Raw genomic sequence first — 17,716 nt, 5'->3', positions numbered from 1 at the left:
GAATCATAACCTGTCTACTTTTGTTGTAGTTTGGGGTTGCCAGGGGGAACAACACAGGGCACATAATTTATAGGATTATTTTATGATAGTCACCCAAAGAGTCATATACGAAGAGAGTGTAGGAAATTTGTCCACACGCTAAAGACCAAAAGAATCCAGTTGAGGGACTGGAACCTACAGCAATGTCCTGCATGAGTCCAGCTGAAGACCTAGAGCCCATAACAGTGCCTCCCAAGAGTCCAACTGGAGGCTTCGAGCCCACAACAATGCCTCATGCAGGCCTGTTTCCGGATCTGTGCTGGGAAGGCCCAAAGGTCAGTGGTGGAAGCTAGAAAGTCTGTGCCAGCGGGATGAAGGATCTGTGCTAGCAGGCTGAGGGATCTGCACTGGAGCCAGGGAGCAACACTCCAAGTAAGAACCAGAGCTGCCCTGAAAAGTCCCACAGCCATCCTCAGCAACAGTGAGGTCTCAAGCTCCTCTGATGATAACAGCCCGGCTCTTGTCAGGAAAGCCAAGGTGACAAGCTTTTCTAGGAGTCTGAGCAGTGTACCATCTTCCCCTCTGGAGCCAGGAAGTGATGCACAAAGTGAGAATCAGAGCTCCCCCAAAGTGAAGCAGAGCCATTTTCAGTGATAGTAAGGTTTTGAGCTCCTTCAGTGATGAGAACAGCCGAGTTCATCAGGAAAGCCAGCATGACAAGCTCCTCCTAGAGATCCAAGTTTCCAACAGCACCCTACAGCTTCTAAACTTCTTTCTCTCCAGTTCTGCCTCTTATGCTTCTGGCAACAGTCTTCAGGTGGCCCTCCCACACCCAGCACCACACTTACTCCGTCCAGCTGGGTGTTACAAGTTATCAATCCACCGCATTAATGGTTGGTCCCTCCCTGAAAATGAGAGGCAGGATACTTCCCAATGGAAACCTAACTCCTCAAGGTCCTGAAACACTCCACATTTTCCCACTAACTTCCCATGAGAGCAACAGATGGGCAGAGAAAGTGAAAGGAAAGGCCCAACTGCCCAGGGAAACCAAGGCAGGAATGCGTCTTCATCTTGCTGACCTTGGTGTGGATGCCAGGTTCTCCCTTATGCACTGAGTTGGTGAAGTCTTTTATAACACAAGAAAATTATTTTTAAATTCACAGAAAGGAATGAAAACCAACACCCATGTGCTGAGCACTGTTTCATCCCTTTCATCTTTTTTCATCCTCTCTGCATGCCAGGCTGAGCCTGATTGTGCAAAGGAAGGAACCAGTGTGGAAGGGATGGCTCACCTGGTCCAGGGCTTGGGCCTGGTGATAGGATAAAGGACAGGAATAACAAGTAGTAATGTTTCTCTTCCAACCCTGTAATTTGGAGAAGTAGGTGAAGGGATCGGATGGAGATTAGACATTGGCCTCTTTTCTGATAAGCTGCCTTGCAAGGTGTGGCTTGGCTATGTGGCCATGGTGGGCTTGCTTCCTATGTCACATAGTGATGCTCAGAGCTGGCCATCACTAGGCAGAGCCTCACGGGCCAGAGCTCAGGCCAGGTGCTCCTTTCCCAGGCAGATCCCAGAAGGGCTGAGCCTCACGTGTTCCACTTCTTGCCTAGCTCTAGCAGAATTCCTCCCTGGAGAGACAGGAGCCTGGAGGGGCCCATGTTCACTGAGATCAGCCGCTCGGCAGGCAAGCCTAACTTGAAACTGCCCTCTTCAAAATTCATGTTCTTTCTGCTCTGTGTGCTAGCTATCAAAGTTAGTAAGAGAATTTTCTTCTCTTTTGGGCTAAAAATGGTGTGATCACATTTTCTTTTAAATTTCTCTTTCTAAAAGAAACCTGCCATGTAGACATTTAGAAAAGAAAAATGTTCAGAGCAGAAAAAGAATCTTTAAATCCTACAACATTCCATTGCTTTTAACATCATGGTATATTTCTTTCCAGGCTTCTTTTGTCTAAATTTAGGCGTAAAGACCTCACTGTTAAGTTACAGTTTTATGTCTGCTTTTTGCATTGTCTTTTCCCCGTTCTTCTATGTACTACATTTAAACATCTCTAACATTAAAATTACAAGATGACTTTTATCAAACTGGTGATGAGGATAAATATTGGAATTTCTCCCAGTGGCTCACCATGCACATTTAAAAATCATGTAGGCATACTTGTGGAGGGCCTGCAAGTTTTGCTGTGCCTTTTTGCTTTCGTTGAGCACTGGATCTGGTGGTGGTGCTTTGCAGAGGGGCCAGCACAGCCTTCATGAGCCATTCCCATCCTGGGTCTTTTATGCAAACCAGCCTTGACAGCCTGTTGTCATCAGCAGCATTTCCAGTGAGCAGGGGTGCTGGCTGAGGGAGAGTCATTTTCTCCACCCTGGGCTCATTTTCCACACCTCAGGCCAGCAACATGGCTGAGAAAGTGTCATCCTCCCTGCACATCTTCCCTGAGGCACCCATGACCAGGTGGCCGGTCTGGTTCTGGGTGCTCTGGTGTCACCGCCCACCCGCTGCCATTGCAGGCACATGGTGCTTCTGAAGGAGCAGTACGGGAAACAGGTGGTTGTGAACCTGCTGGGAAGCAGAGGCGGAGAGGAGGTGCTCAACAGGGCCTTCAAGGTAACCCCACTACCGGCGTCTCCACCCAGGTCTGGGCAGGTGGGGAGGGCGAGGTGGCCCCACTCAGGTGGGCTCCTGTGAGATCAAGGACAGCAGTCAGCCTTCCTGAAGTTTCAGAGGTTTCCCCAGGGCTTCAGCCAATTAACGTCTGCACCAGATGGGGAGAATTTGCTGAAAATCAGAACAAAGCTGCATTTTGCCAAGCCCCCTATGGGCAGGGAGGCCTTTGGCTTTCTCTGGAAGAGCTGCTCTGTCTAAAAAGGGAGAAGGTGGAGCCCAGTAGCAGGTTGTCACCTCCTGGGCCCTTCACACCAGTGCTGTAGGGGCTTCCTGCTTCGGCATTTCTGCGTCGGCCTCAGGGCCCTGCTCGGTTCGGAGCAGGGTGCTCTGTGGCCTCCTGCTGCTGCCTGGGTGGCCTGGCCTTTCAGTCCCTACTCTCATTTGAGCTGCCAGTGGAAGCTGGCTGCCAGCTGCTGGTGGGATCCTCCCACCTGCATGCCCAGTTCTGGGGAGGGTGAATCACAGGGTGAGGAAGCAGTCAGAGCAGGGGACTCCACCCAGGTCTCTCTGGGAGCTACCAGGCTGCCATGGAAGACCCCAGAATGAGTTGTGGGGCTTCCTCATTCCTTACCCAGGCTCCACTGGCCGCTCCTTAGTGGAGAAAGACCCTCTGGATGTTTGAAACTCAAAGAAGCCCGTATTGAGAGAACTCATAGCCACCTCGGCAGGGTTGAGGGCCAGCCCCTCCCGTTACTCTGACCCCTGACCCCTGGCTGGAGGAAGCATAGTCCAACTGGGGTGCTCATTTCACTCTGGGTAGAAAGAAGAGTCACGGACTTGGAGCAGGGACTTTCTGATTGTCAGTTTTATTTGGCCAGACCTGCTTTTCCTGTTTGGTTTGTTGCTATGAGCGACATGATCAAGAAACCTCTCCCTTCCCACCCATTTTGGCAGCAGTGTTCATGACTTATTTTAAGGCACAAAGTGGGGGGAAAACCCTTTTCCCTTTTCTGCCTTGAGTTACAGAGAAAGGATGTCCTCAGAAGCTCCTTCCCACCCCCAGCAGCTGGTGCCAATGTCCCTGGCACTAAAGTGAAGGTCTCTTTTGTAACCACAGGGCAGGAGGTGGCCTTGGGGCGGGGCACAGGTAGAGACAGTGTGCCAGGTGGAGACCGGGGTTATGCCCCTGATGAATGAGTCTCCTAACCAGACTGAGACTGTTGCTCTAGCTGCCAGCCTGGGCTCTGGTGGTTCTGTCTGCAGCTGGACAAGGTGCTGGTTCCAGAGCATATAAAGCTCTAAGCCACTGAGCATGCTGTTTAGTTCCACAAACTATTCCTAGGGAGACTTCCTTGACCATGCAGCATATGTAGATTTGCACTCTGGCCAGCTGAGATGACCTAGAGTCCTTATAGCCCTGCAGGGTCCCCAGAACCTCTGGCTGGGAGGGTGCTGCACTGATCTGCCCTGAAGCCACCGGCACAGTGTGTGGAAGCTCAGAGCTGGTGGCTGGGGAGCAGCTGGTCTGTCCTTGACACTGGTGTGCTTTGGTGAGAAGGCTGAGGAGTGGCTGAGCAGGGAAGCCCTATGTTGGAGGGAGGCCTCAGTGACAAGTGCCTGAAGCCATGAGCAGCCCCAGGCTGTGTTTCTCTGACAGTGCCCACCTTCACTGTGGCTCCTGGGCTGCACCTGGATGTGGGCCAGACTGGGCCCATGACTTTGGCTCCTGGTCTCCCTCATGCTGAGGCGTGACATCGCCATGCTGCTAGCCACCTTTGCCTGGAGACCTGGCCACTGTGGAGCCCACCCACCTGGGTCTGGTGCTTGTGAGGATGAGGCCAGTTACCAGGGCAACAGGGGCTGGATTATGAGCTCCCCAGTCTGCTCTGTGTCACTGTCCCTGATGGCCCAGGCACTTGGCCCACCTTCCTATACCTCTGCCCTCCAAGAGCCCTGCAGGAGTGGGATGTCTGCAGGAAGAAACCCCTGTGCTTGCCTCTTTTGCCCAATGGGGACCTTCTGCCCTTGTGCAGGCAAGATGCTCTTTGTGGCTTTCATACTTCCAGGACCTTTGTCAGGGTCAGGGCCAATCGGGCACCTGGTCTCCCATGCACCGTCCAGCTAACGTGCGCATTCTGGCAGGTGACTGGTTGGCCTTGAGAACACAAGCGGCAAGAGGTTTGCAGTCACTGCTTTGCCTTCTGTTGTCCCCCCACCACCCTCCCTCTCCCTTTTCAGAAGTTGCTCTGGGCTTCCTGCCACGCCGTTGACACGCCTATGATAAATTTTGACTTACATCAGTTTGCCAAAGGCGGGAAGCTAGAGAAATTGGAGAACCTGTTGAGGCCTCACTTAAAGCTGCACTGGGATGACTTTGATGTGTTCACGAAGGGCGAGAATGTAAGTCCACGGTGAGTCTCGCCCACACCCTTCATCTTCCGTGGAGGCAAGGAGCTCAGGAACTGCAGCACTCCTGAGCTAGGTGCCTCTTAAAGTCCCTGCCAGCTGCCCTGCTTCACCTGTAGTTTCCAGGATTGTGAGCTCAGTGGTGCTGGGCATCTGGATTCCAGCCTTCTCCTTTCCCTTCCTGTGGTCAGTGAATGACATGCTTCTGAATTTGGTGATTAGATGGTAAAATACAATTTTCTGGAAAATGGGACATCCTCGTGTAAAGGACCGTGTCAAAATGAAGAGCTCAGGGGACTGTGTAACAATAAGTTATGAACACTGTGATGAGGATTCATGAGAATGAGGGGAAATGGTCACCAGTCTTGGTGGGACAGCTGGAATAAACCACACACCCCCCCAAAGAAACTGAGCTGTGGATCACTGTTCAGAGCTGAGAGGAAAAGAAAGCCAGTGTGCTCAGATCACATGCAGTTGACCCTCATTATTTACAGGCCCCATGTTTGTGAGTTCACCTACTCTTTAAAACTGATGGTAGCCCCAGCATCTACTCACAGTGCTTTTGCAGTCATTCATAGGAACATGCAGAGCAGCAAAGATATGTCCTTGGTGAGGTCAGACGGTGACGCGTGGCCTTTGTATCTCAGTTCTCAGGCTGTCGACAAGTGTCCTTGTCACTGTTGAGTGCCATGTCTTTCACATTTTTGTGCTTTTTGTTGATTTCACTGTTTTAAAATGGCCTGCAAGCTTAGTACTGAGCATTTCTAAGCACAAGAAGGCTGTGCTATGCCTTCTGAAGAAAATGCAGGTTAGATAACCTGCATTTAGACTGGGTTTTGGTGCTGTTGGCCGTGAGTTTGGTGTTAATGACACAGTAGCCTACAGATGCTCTTGAATTTAAAATGAGGTTATGTCCTGATAAACCCCTTGTGTGTCAAAAATAGCATAAGTCAAAAATGCATTTAATATTCTTTTTAACCCATGGTAAAGTGAAACATTTCAGTTAACCACCCTAATTCTGTATATATTCGGTAACATGTCTTGAAACAGAAACACATGTAAAAGCAGCTGATGTATCGAGCAGTTGATGACACTGTTGTGACTAGAGGCCCGTAGGTATCTAGCATCACTTCCCCTTGAAGCCATGCATCAGTTTGCTAATTTAATGTTCATGCAACTATGAATTCCTGTGAATAACAAAAGCCAGCTGTATTTACAATGGCCAGGGCTGCCGGCACCTGGAGAGGTGGTTTGGGGTCTTCCTGCCACTTGTGCTGTACAGGGTCCCCTGGGATGTACCCCAGCATGCTGGTGGGTTGCTAGGGAGTAGGAAAGGGCTTTTCTCTTAGGAGAGACCAAGACTACAGCTGTTGCTCCTGTGAACTCATAACTGGCTCTATTTCTTGTTCCTAAGTTTCCAGAAAGGCACTCTGCGGATGAACTGTCTTGACTGCTTGGATAGAACCAACACTGTGCAGAGCTTCATTGCATTGGAGGTTTGTCCCTTGGGCCGTCTGTGTCATGCCTCACGCCTTCAGCAGAGCAGGCTGGGCCTTCAGTAGCAAGGTGGGGTGGCATCGCTAGGTTGCTTTTGCAGGTAATATTGATGTGTACGGCACCCGGGGAGGTCCCCTGGGTGGCTGTTGGCCTGTGCCGTCTTGGGCCTTTCCCTGTCACAGGCATATTCACACACTCACTGGGATGCATCCAGGACGGAGTGGCCCAAAGGCTCAGGAGTCCTTAAAAAGCAGTCCTTCTGTGCAGTGATTACCCTGAATATCCTGCTGGGCCAGGGCAGTGTGCAGTTGCTGAGGGTGGGGGGACTGCATCTGTCAGTGTGGCCCCAGCCGTCTGGTGACCTCTTAGCTCCACTGTGGGAGGAGGAAGTGAGGTGTACACCTCCTGCTTCCCCCTGCTGCTGGCTGCCCAGCAGTGGAGGGAGGCGGTCAGGTGTCTGTCAGAAGAGGGGGCTCATCTAAATGAAGCTGGGGGATTTGAGGGAAGCTACTTTCTGTGCTGCAAGAGCTCCTCTTTCTCTGAGGTATGTGAGGTCTTCAGGGCCTAGAGTGCCCACAGTCTGCTGAGTGACAGGCTCCCAAGGAGGTGCCTGTAGATGAACCCCTCAAGCTGTCAGTGGCCACTGTCCTTCATTTCTCCCCAGGTCCTTCATCTGCAACTCGAGAGCTTGAGGCTGAATTCGAAGCCCATTGTTGAGCGCTTCCTGGAGTCCTTCAAAGCCATGTGGTCCCTGAATGGGCACAGCCTGAGCAAAGTGTTCACGGGCAGCAGGGCCCTGGAGGGAAAAGCCAAGGTAAGAGCTGGCCAAGGGTGGCCGGAGGAGGGGCACGCCACAGTCCCCTGTCACACCTGTGGCTGGTTTCGTGCAGGTGGGGAAGCTAAAGGATGGCGCCCGGTCCATGTCTCGTACCATCCAGTCCAACTTCTTGGATGGGGTGAAGCAGGAGGCCATCAAACTGCTGCTGGTTGGAGATGTCTACAAGGAGGAGTCCACAGACAAAGGGAGGATGCTCCTGGACAACACAGCCCTTCTGGGTAACTCCTGCTGCTCTCCTTGCATGGGTATCTACTCCATGGGGTCCTTCCTGCTAGGGTGCAGGTGGTGGCACTGGGAGAGGTTAACCAGTCCCGATCTCCTAGTGTGTCATCCAAGACTGCAGGTGGCAGATATGCCTACAGCTTTTAGGCTTCTGGCCTGTGCTCTCCTAGCCTGACCAATTGTCCTCTACAGTCTGCAGTTGTCACTGTACAGAGTCACTGTCCGTTGGTGCCTGTGGGGAATTGATTCCAGGACCCCCATGGGTACCAAAAGTGGCAGATGCTCAAGTCCTTGATAGAAAATGGCATATCTCAGCGTAATAACTTTCATACATCCTCCCCTACACTTTAGACCATCTGCAGGTTACTGACCATACCTGATGCTATGTAAACGGTTGTTCTACTGTACTATTTCAGGGTAAATTGACAAGAAAAAGGTTTGTACATGGGAGCCTGCTTCGGGCCTTTTCTACTGTCTTGGCTTGGTCTATTTTCCATGCCAAGAGGAGCGAGGAATGGGGAGGGCTCTGAATCTGTGTGGTCCTGAGAGTATCGGTGTCTCTGAATGCTCACTCGCTCCAGAAACTTCCTGTGACCTGGGCTCCTGGTCCCCTTAACAGATATCATGCTGCTCAGGAGCTTCCTGTGGGACTGACCTGCTGTCCTTTGGCCCCTGAAGGCCCTGCAAAACAGGAGAGGACACTGTTGAATTCTGAGGGTCCGGGCACATTTGGACAGGAGCTCATCAATAGTTAGACATTTCTCTGGGGAAATTTTAATGGCGTCTTGTTCCTTGGGGCCTATGAACTTGATAGGTCTAAGGAAAAGGGGAAACCCAGCACTCCTCTGTAGATAAAAGTTTGTTAGAAATTTATGGTGTTATTGAAAGCGAAATGAGCCCATATTTGAAATGGTTTAATAGGTCTTCACTGCTCTCATCTCTCCATACTGGGGAGCACTTATTTGGCTTCTGATAGCCAAGTGGATGTTTGGTTTCTGCCCTGGGAATAATGCCAGCTCGGAAGGTTTCTGCCCTGGGAAAATGCCAGCTCGGAAAACACTGAACAAGCTCCAGGCGACCTAGTGAGGCTCACTCAGTGGCAGGACAGGGGGAACCTGGACTAAACAAGTTCAGAATGTCCTGGATCTCCAGAGGATGGAGATGATGTGGAATCTTGGTTTTTTAATGCCTTTCAGACATGTGGGATAGAAGGTAGGGAATGCAGTCAGGGGTTTTGGTTGGCAAGAGGTTTATAGTTATATATGTAGCTACATATACACACGTAATGAATGTTTGTGTGTGTTATTTATGTGGTGTCCCCGGTGCCTTTTCCTTCTACAGGATCATGAGGTGAATGCTGAGGATGAGGCTTTCTCACTATGTGTCTAGGGATTCCCTGTGACCTAATGTCACCTGACTTCTGACAGGCAGGCCTGTCGAGGGGAGGGTGTCTCTCCAGACCTGTGCTGTCACACCTTGATTGCAGAGAGGGCAGTGCAGTGGTTAATGGAGGTGTTCACCTCTTGTCACCCTCCCAGTGATACACGTTTTGGTCCATGACTACAGGCTTGTGAACCGTCTCTCTCTGACAGGTCACCCCTCCTGCAATTCTAAAATGACAGGGCGTCTGAGGCTTGGGCTGTAGAGAGACATGCCTTTTTATGCCTCCTCACAGTGACTCCCAGGATCCTGAAAGCCATGACAGAGCGACAGTCAGAATTCACAAACTTCAAGCGGATCCAAATTGCTGTGGGGACCTGGAATGTGAACGGAGGAAAACAGTTCCGGAGCAACCTCCTGGGGACAGCGGAGCTCACGGACTGGCTGCTCGATGCACCCCGGCTCTCTGGAGCCATGGACTTCAAGGGTGAGTGCGGCCACTCTGGTGACCTCCACATACACTGCCCAGCCAACCAGCCCCATCAGGTTTGGCCTTTTTCGTAGCTGTTGCTTTGCAGAATTTAGTATTTGACATTTTCACTCTTTGGAATGTTCACACTTGGGCTGGGGGTGTTTGTTTGTTTGTTTCTGGTACCGGAAATCGAACTCAGGACCTTGCACTTGCCAGGCAGGCACTTGTGCCGCTGAGCTATGTCCCCGGCCCTCAGGGTGGTGTAGCTTAGTGGTAGAACACCTACCTGGCATGCATGAGGCCTGGGGCTTGATCACTAGCAACACAGCCACACGGAGAAAGTTTGAAAGCCCAGTGCCCTTATCTGTAGTACTGTGTAGCGAGTGGCCCCTTTTCTTTTCCATGTGTTTGAAAGAGCTCGCTTTTCTCTTCACATGTAGACATGTGACAGTCTTAGGGTTGGGTCAGTAGTACCTAGTTGTCATCAGAAGACCTGGCCTCTAGAGCCAATGTGCTCTTAGGAGCTAGTTGGAGCCAAGCATGCACTTAATGCTGCTGCTGCTGCCTGAAAACTGGAACTCTGAAAGGCTCTGACATCTGAAACTTTTTGAGCAGCCATGTGACATCACAAGTGGAAAATTCCATTCCTGACCTGATGTGATGGCTCACAGTCAAGACACAAGTACACTGAAAATGTTGGATAAAGCCACACATGGTGGCGCAGCTGGGAGGCTGAGGCAGAAAGATCTCAAGTTGGAGTCTAGCCTGGGCAATATAGTGAGACCTTGTCACAAAATTAAAAAGGGCTGGAGATGTAGCTCAGTGTGAAGGCCCTAGAATAATTTCCCAGTAACAAACAAACAAACAAACAAACATTTTAAATTGCATTAAATTATTTATAGGCTATGTGTAAAAGTATATATAAAATAATGAATTTCACATTTGGAATGATAGCACATCTTCATGTATATACAAATATTCCTAAGTCTAAAACACTCATGGCCCAAACATTTTGGATAAGGGGTATTCACCCACTTTAAGTAGTCCTGAAAGAGCTCATGTGCCTTTTGTTTGTGTGTGTGTCTTTTGGTTTTGGTAGTACTGGGGGTTGAACCCAGGCCTTTGCTCTGAGCTGTATCCATACCCCATCACTCTTTTTCTTTTGAGACAGAGTGTTGCTAAATTGCCCACTTGCCCAAGTTAGGCTCACGTTTATGATTCTTTTGCATCAGCATCCCAGAATGCTGGGATTCCATGGTTGTGCCACCATGCCAGAATGCTAGAATTCATGTATTTTTTAAGAATAAACTAATCTTAGCCAGGAATGATGGTGCACGCCTGTAATCCTAGCACTCAGGAGGCTGAGGCAGGAGGATCGCCCTAAGTTCAAGGCCAACCTGGGCTACAAAGTGAGTTTAAGGCCAGCCTGAACTGTATAGTGAGACCCTATCTCTAAAAAAAAAAAAGAATAAACTAATTTTGAGTTTTGCCCCCTACCCTAACTTGTCCTACATCAAGATCCTGTTGAGTGGCCTCAGAATGCAGGTCTTGAAGAGTAAATGGTTTTGCCCAATGTTAACTTGGGGTCTTGGTCTTTTCTGTGTTCCTGGACTCGTGTCCAGGTTCTCTGCCTGGTGACAAGTGACTCATGGACCTGTGTGTGCAGTGGCCTGTGCTGCACATCCTCGCCTGCCGCACACACCGCCTTCCCCTCCTGTCTGCCTTGGGGAGGTAGCCAAGCCCGTGGCTCAGGGTCACTGGGTTCACCTGCCAGTGGTGACCTGCGCTGCCACCAGCAGTGCATCTGGAAGTCACTTGAAGGTCACCAGTGTGGAGCCTGACCCCACAGGCATTTTCCTCACATTTCCTGCTTTACACTCCGCAACTATCCCTTTTGTGGTGAGAGACACAGGTTCAGGGAGGTCCATAATGTGTCCCAACTTACCCAGGGAAGGGTTGTGTCTGGTGGAGGGTAGGGTTTGGGGGCTGGGTCCCCCAGCAGTCAGCTTGGATAGATTTCAGCAGTGAATAGTGTGGCTCGGAAGAGGGAAGTGGGGAGCCCTGTGAACCAGGCACATGAGCCTGGCAGTCCTGACTCCTTTTTTCTCCCGCCTTGTTCCCCAGACGACAGCAGCCCGGCTGACATGTTTGCTGTGGGCTTTGAGGAAATGGTGGAACTAAGTGCAGGGAATATTGTCAATGCCAGGTAAGGGGCCGGCCGGCAGGGCCCAGAATGTCCCCGAGCCGGGTGCCTGGCCAGGAGTGGCCCTGAGATGCTGCTAGAGCCAGCCTGCTCTGGATCCAGGGTCTGTGACCCTGACTCTGTGGGGACTTCAGAGAGGGCTCCTTGCCCACACTCACACAGATATGCTGCCCTGGTCCTCCTCCCCTGGTAACTAAGGACACAGAAGAAAGGGCCGGTTATTGTTGTCTTTTCTGTAAGGTGCTCTTGCTGGGGCTATGAATGCGGCTGATCCTTGCTGCCATGGGAAGCTGGTGTATGAGAGTGGAGCATGGGATGGGGCAGGCTGGAAGAGCAGCTGATTCATGTTTCCCGGGTGAGGAGGGTAAAGCTGAGCGCCAGGAGTAGCTACACCTCTTGTTCTTGCCAGTCACAAAGGAAAGACCCAAAACCACAGGATTAACATTCGCTGTAGTTAACAAGACCTATCCTCTCCCTAAACTGGCCCAATTTCATTCGAAGGAATTTTCTGAATAAATAATTAAAACTGACTCTTTGGAGCTCTTATAAGAAGGTTCTGTGCACTGACAGGGCCCAAGGAAAAGGCCCCTGTGATGTGTAAGACACAACCAAAAATATGTAGACAGTCCGCTGGAGGAAGCAGAGCATGATGTCAGAGGAGGAGCAGGCAGTAAGAAATCAGTTCTCTAAAAAAGATTGCTGAAGGCCTGGCGGGCTCAGTAGGTGGGACATGACACCTCCAGCTAACCGGAAGCAGCATCCTCCTCTCGCTTCTTTTCCAGTACCACCAACAGGAAGATGTGGGGTGAGCAGCTTCAGAAAGCCATCTCACGCTCTCATAGGTACATTCTCTTGACTTCGGCACAGCTGGTGGGCGTCTGTCTTTATATCTTTGTACGTCCGTACCATGTCCCGTTCATCAGGTAAGAGCATTTCATTTATAAGCATCTGGGGAATGAGGTGTTGTGCGTCTTTGTGTTTTGGGCTGTGACTTACCTGGGTGTGCACTCCTGCAGGGAATCGGGACCTGCCATTATTTTACATAAATGGAGCAAAACTTCCCAGGGGGAAAAAAAAGAGGCTGAATAGAACTTTGGCTAGCAATTAAAAAGCCACAGTGGAAAACTCCTAAGCCAGGAAGCTAACCTTGCTTAGGAAGAGTGGTCTGTGGTTTTCATCACCCTTCTGTGTAAGGAAAGGGTTTCTTGTCTGCGTTTTACAGACAGGAAACTTTTGACCCAGAACTGACTCAGTCATCAGGAAATGGCAATTCTTTTGTCTCCTTCCAAAAGAATTCTTAGTTGAACTTGTGTCATTTCATTATTATTTCTCCAAGGTAACAATAGTGAGAGTAAGAAAGGGGAAATGCATTCCTTTTAACAAAGGCTGTGTGTATGTGTGTGCTTTTGTGTGTGCATGTGCTTTTGTGTGTGTGTGTGTGTGTGTGTGTGTGTGTACAAGAGTGTATAAGATCCTGGAGGAGCCCACTGTTTCCCTCAACATTGAATAGCTTCCTATTTACTACTTGCTCTTGTTCATGGGTTTATTAAGGTTTCCCAGTGCTGATGCCAGGACATTAAGCAGACCTTCCTTCTAAGTCAAGTGGGACAAGACCCAGCGTGGTGCCTCTGTGTAGAAGGCCACCAGCACGCCTCATGGCATCCTTTGGCGAGCAAGACTGGGCTCCACATTCATAGTCCTTTTGTGTAACTATAAGGAAATAGTTAAGTCCCAGCCCCTCTGACTGCACTATTTCCCTGAAAATAAGACCTAACTAAGTAAAAAAAATGCCAGCCCCAATCAGCCTATCTTTGCCTTACCTGCCATTACAGAGTAGGCACCTGAGCAAGAGGTATAATCTGCTTGACACTGGCTGTCACCATGGTAATGACGAGTTATTAATTACAGCTGAAGTTTATTGTCCCAGTAGGTCTTATTTTCAGGAAACACAGTGTTCCTAGGGCAGCTCATCTATACCCTGGGTTAGTGGGTACAGGTTAGTTTATTAAGGTCAGGGTAAAGGTTAGAGGTAAACTGGGAGGGAAGACTCCCATTTCCAGGCGTGGCCTGAGGTCTCACCACCTGTGACCTTGTCTCCCTGCTCCAGCTGGTTTAAAAGTTCACACCCCTTTGGCAAACTGTCACCTTCACCTGTCTCCTGGGAAGCAGGTGTCCCAGGAGCCTCCTCCACCCTCGCTGGCACCTCATGGAAGCATTAAGCAGTTGGCTTGTGCTCAGTGGCTCTAGGTCCTTCACACTCATTGTGTGATGTGTACTTTCCGAGTTGCCGTTTTAATGAGTGCAGGAGTCTGTGATGCAGGAAAGCTGGTTTGAGATCGTCTGCCCAGGCCGGCCAAGATGACGGGCTGTTTCCTAATTCTGAAATGCATTCGTTGCCCAATGGTTCCTCCTGTGCTATGCACAAGGTCTATGGCATGGACTGGGGGGACAGTGGAGCTCCCGCTGTTCCTGCTAGTGGGAAGGCTGGGGGCAGATGCAGGGACCATGTATCTGCAGTGTTGTGGGTGCTTGTGGGGTACAAAGCCAAGCCACAGGAAAGATGCTCCACACCCCCATGACAGGGAGCAGCCAGCAGGGAGAAGGAGCAGCCTCCTGACCTTGGGTCAGTGACAGCCTCGTGGGGCACTGCGTCCTCAGCTGCAGAAGATGTGGTTAAAGAAACCTCTCAGCCAAGATTCAGGGGTCTTGGAGCACAGGTCTCAGGCTGCTCCTGGATTCTTCTCTGGCAAAAGAGCCTTATGCTTTTCTGCAGCTCACAGGACGTACACGTTCTTCTGTTGCAGGGACGTAGCTATCGACACAGTGAAGACCGGCATGGGGGGCAAGGCAGGAAACAAGGGTGCCGTGGGCATCCGCTTTCAGTTCCACAGCACCAGCTTCTGCTTCATCTGCAGCCACCTGACGGCCGGGCAGTCGCAGGTGAAGGAGAGGAACGAGGACTACAGGGAGATCACCCACAGGCTGTCCTTCCCCGCGGTGAGCAGAGCTGCTGAGGGAGCCAGACCTGGGGGATGTGACCACAAGTCAAGTCCCTGCCCCTGAGGGGACAGGGCTGGTTGGGGACAGATGCAGCGTTGTCCCTGGAAACCACCTGTCCTGTGATAGAGCGACACCTGGAGGAGCCCAGCCCTTTGGTTTTCTGCCCTTTCCCCTCAATCTCCTGGGGGGCCTTAAGCACCCTAAGTTGTCTCAGGTGCATTTTCATGATTTTCTAATTCAGGTGGTGGAATAGGGGAGAGAAGAATATTTATATCTGAATAGTACAAGCTTACGTTTTCTTGAGGATACGGGTGCAGCTCGGCGATGAATGTATGGTTAGCATGCATGAGGCCCTAGTTTCAATCCCCATCACCAAAAGAGAATAAGGATTTAATTTTCTTGAGATCTGTAATCTCTGCACTTGTGTTGTGGTTCAAAGAATTCTTCCTTTTTTGAATCAGGAAATCCTGACTGAAGATCTGGAGCCCATTTCTAGCCTGACATCGCAAATAATATATGCCAGGCTGCCCTCTAGTGGTAACTTGGAGGTTTTTCATGCCAAAGCCTGTGGACGTAATTTTAAAATTTAGCTCTTAATGTACTTCCCATGCAAAGATGATTTCCTGCACACCTTCAGCCTGGTGCCCACCCCCCTTCACCTCCTGTACCCCAGAGGGAGGGCTGTTCACTTTTCTTGCCACAGCTCTTCCAGAGTCTGAGAAGGGCTGGCTGGGTCCTGGAGCTCATCTCCGTGAGATCAGGACTGTTGAAACAGATGCTGTATCAATGGGTGGCACACGTGTGCAAGGCGGAAATTTCATTTTGTTAAGTGTCCTGATCTTTGCATCTTTTTATTTCTCGAGTTAAAGAGGAAACAAATGAGTTGGGAAATTTTCAATTTTTGTATGTAGCTAAAAAGTCCAACCCTTTTCACTTGAAAAGTGCTATTTTGAAATAATAACTACTAAGAATTAAAGAGTTCACAATAGGACATATATATCTATATACTGTATGTTGATGGTACCTATAAGTTAATACTCCATACAAGTGCCCAGTGCAATAGCCGCTGACTGCAAGGAGCTATTTAAATTAAATGAAATCACCTGCACTGGCTGCAGTGCAAGTTTTCAGCACTCAGTGGCCCGCACAGGAAGTGTTTCTACCTCTGGAGGAAGTTCCTCTGGTTGTCTACACACTCACTTTATTTGGTTGTGGCTGTCTTCGTCCTCTATTCAGATTATCTTTATGGGATGAGGGAAGAGGCACATCACGTGGTGAGGGGACAGAAATGGGTGTTGGCTCTAAACAGATCTGGGTTCAAATCTCATCTTTATCAGCACTAGCTGTGCACCCTTTAGTAAGTTGCACTGATTCTGAATTTTTTGTTTAGAGCCAGGAGTACCTGCCCCACGGGGGGGGGGCTGCTGCGGCGACCACACAACTTTCCCTGAGGAGAGTTGATGGCCAGCCACTGTTGTCATGGAGACCCGGTGGGGTGGAGAATTTTCCAGGGCTGAGCAGGGGACTGTGGGCTCGTGGTGACAGGGCAGGCTTAGGAGGAAGGTGGGGTTGCTGAGGGAGAGTCATAGAACACAATCCATGCAGTTTTCAAAGCTGCGTGTTCTCCTGTTTCTGCTGCTTTGCTTACGCCTAGTTCTCATGATGCTGGCTGTGTGTGGGTTTCCTAGGACACAGGCTGGTCCTCGGGATCAGAATCGGTAATTGTACCTCTCAGTGAGAGTCAGAGCTTTGTCCCAACCACTCCAGAACACAACTATTGAAAGCCGAGCAGCAGACCATGGGGTTAGTGACAAGTGAGGATGCGCTAGTGGAAAACTTAATGGTAATGTTTTAAGAAAAATGCTCTGCTTGTCTTCTGTCTGGTGAAATTTGCTTTTCTCCCCTCTCCCACCTTCCCCAAAGGTGGGCTCGAATGATTGTGATTTTCTTTACAATTCAGGGGAGAAATGTGTTTTCTCACGATTATGTGTTTTGGTGCGGTGATTTCAACTACCGCATTGATCTCACTTACGAGGAAGTCTTCTATTTTGTTAAACGCCAAGACTGGAAGAAACTTCTGGAATTTGATCAGCTACAGCTGCAGAAATCAAATGGAAAAGTAAGTTGTACTTTTACCATGTTTTTAACAGCCCGGGATATGGAAACCCATCTACTAAACATACATGCTGGTGTTCAGCAATGAAATTCCACTTGCAGTGTTTCTGATGTTAGAAACATGTGGAGCTTGTGAAGATAAAGCGAAACAGGTGCCTCCATTCCCGCACACTCTGTCTTGCCTTAAACGGGCTCTGACTGGCTGCATACAGGGTCCAGGCATCTTCCCAGGGCCTGAGAAGCCATCATGCACAAAAGCCACCGGAGAGCACGTAGTCCAGCAGCAGGAGGCCAGCCTGGGTCTCATCAGGGAGCAGCTTTGCTGAGTCATGGCTGCCTTCAAGTGGCCCTGATGTCAGCATCTGAGCGTGGCACCCTGGGGGATATCAAGTGCTGGTGTGTACAGGTCTCTGTACACCAAGTCCACCCCATGCCTCATGCTCATGTGCAGTGTTTTTAGAGACAGACAGAATAAACTACCAAGCGACACTTTGGACTGTGTTCAAAATTTGGTGATGTCTCTATTTCTTGGTGGAAGTGCTGATAAATTATAGTAGTACTTTAGACACCAGTTTGTACATGTAATCCTCAAAACTGCCTGATAGTGCTGGGGATATAGCTCAGTGGCACAAGCGCCTACCTGGCAAGTGCAAGGTCCTGAGTTTAATTCCTGGTACCAAAAAAAAAAAAAAAAAAAATCATGAGTCAAAATACTGCCTTATAAATTAAGTGTTATAACCTTTTATTGACAAAGAAAACTGAGCACAAAGTCAAGTTACTAATCCAGGGTGACACAGCCAGTGCATAGGGCTATGATTTGGCTCTGGACTGCCTAGCTGCGGGGCTCAGGCGTGGCCTGCAGGTCCAAGGACAGGTGTCTAAGGACTCCTGAGGCCATGGACTAAGTAGGAAAGGTTCAGCTATGGAATCTATCGCTAGCTCTTCAAGGTCCTAGCAGCCAGCTTCCAGATGTCCTGATTACCCTCCCCTCCAGCT

At 49.9% G+C, this 17,716-nt stretch overlaps 1 protein-coding gene across 7 annotated transcripts in view; it reads left to right on the top strand.

Moving 5' to 3' along the window:
• Synj2 (synaptojanin 2) overlaps positions 1-17,716 on the top strand; it is a gene marked incomplete at its 5' end in the record, with an annotated part of 95,146 nt that overhangs the window by 59,445 nt on the left and 17,985 nt on the right. For 4 of the 7 annotated variants that reach the window (XM_013517390.1, XM_013517389.1, XM_013517393.1 and 1 more), the window contains 10 exon segments: positions 2,491-2,587; positions 4,826-4,998; positions 6,408-6,489; positions 7,155-7,304; positions 7,381-7,573; positions 9,226-9,417; positions 11,527-11,608; positions 12,388-12,528; positions 14,410-14,602; positions 16,566-16,724. In XM_013517390.1, coding sequence (XP_013372844.1) covers positions 2,491-2,587; positions 4,826-4,998; positions 6,408-6,489; positions 7,155-7,304; positions 7,381-7,573; positions 9,226-9,417; positions 11,527-11,608; positions 12,388-12,528; positions 14,410-14,602; positions 16,566-16,724 — 1,462 coding nt within the window. 7 annotated transcript variants of the gene reach the window in all.

Source organism: Chinchilla lanigera, unplaced genomic scaffold (assembly GCF_000276665.1).
Source record: "Chinchilla lanigera isolate Chin_1 unplaced genomic scaffold, ChiLan1.0 scaffold00038, whole genome shotgun sequence".
Lineage (NCBI taxonomy): Eukaryota > Metazoa > Chordata > Mammalia > Rodentia > Chinchillidae > Chinchilla > Chinchilla lanigera.
This window is presented reverse-complemented; position numbering and strand designations above follow the sequence as displayed.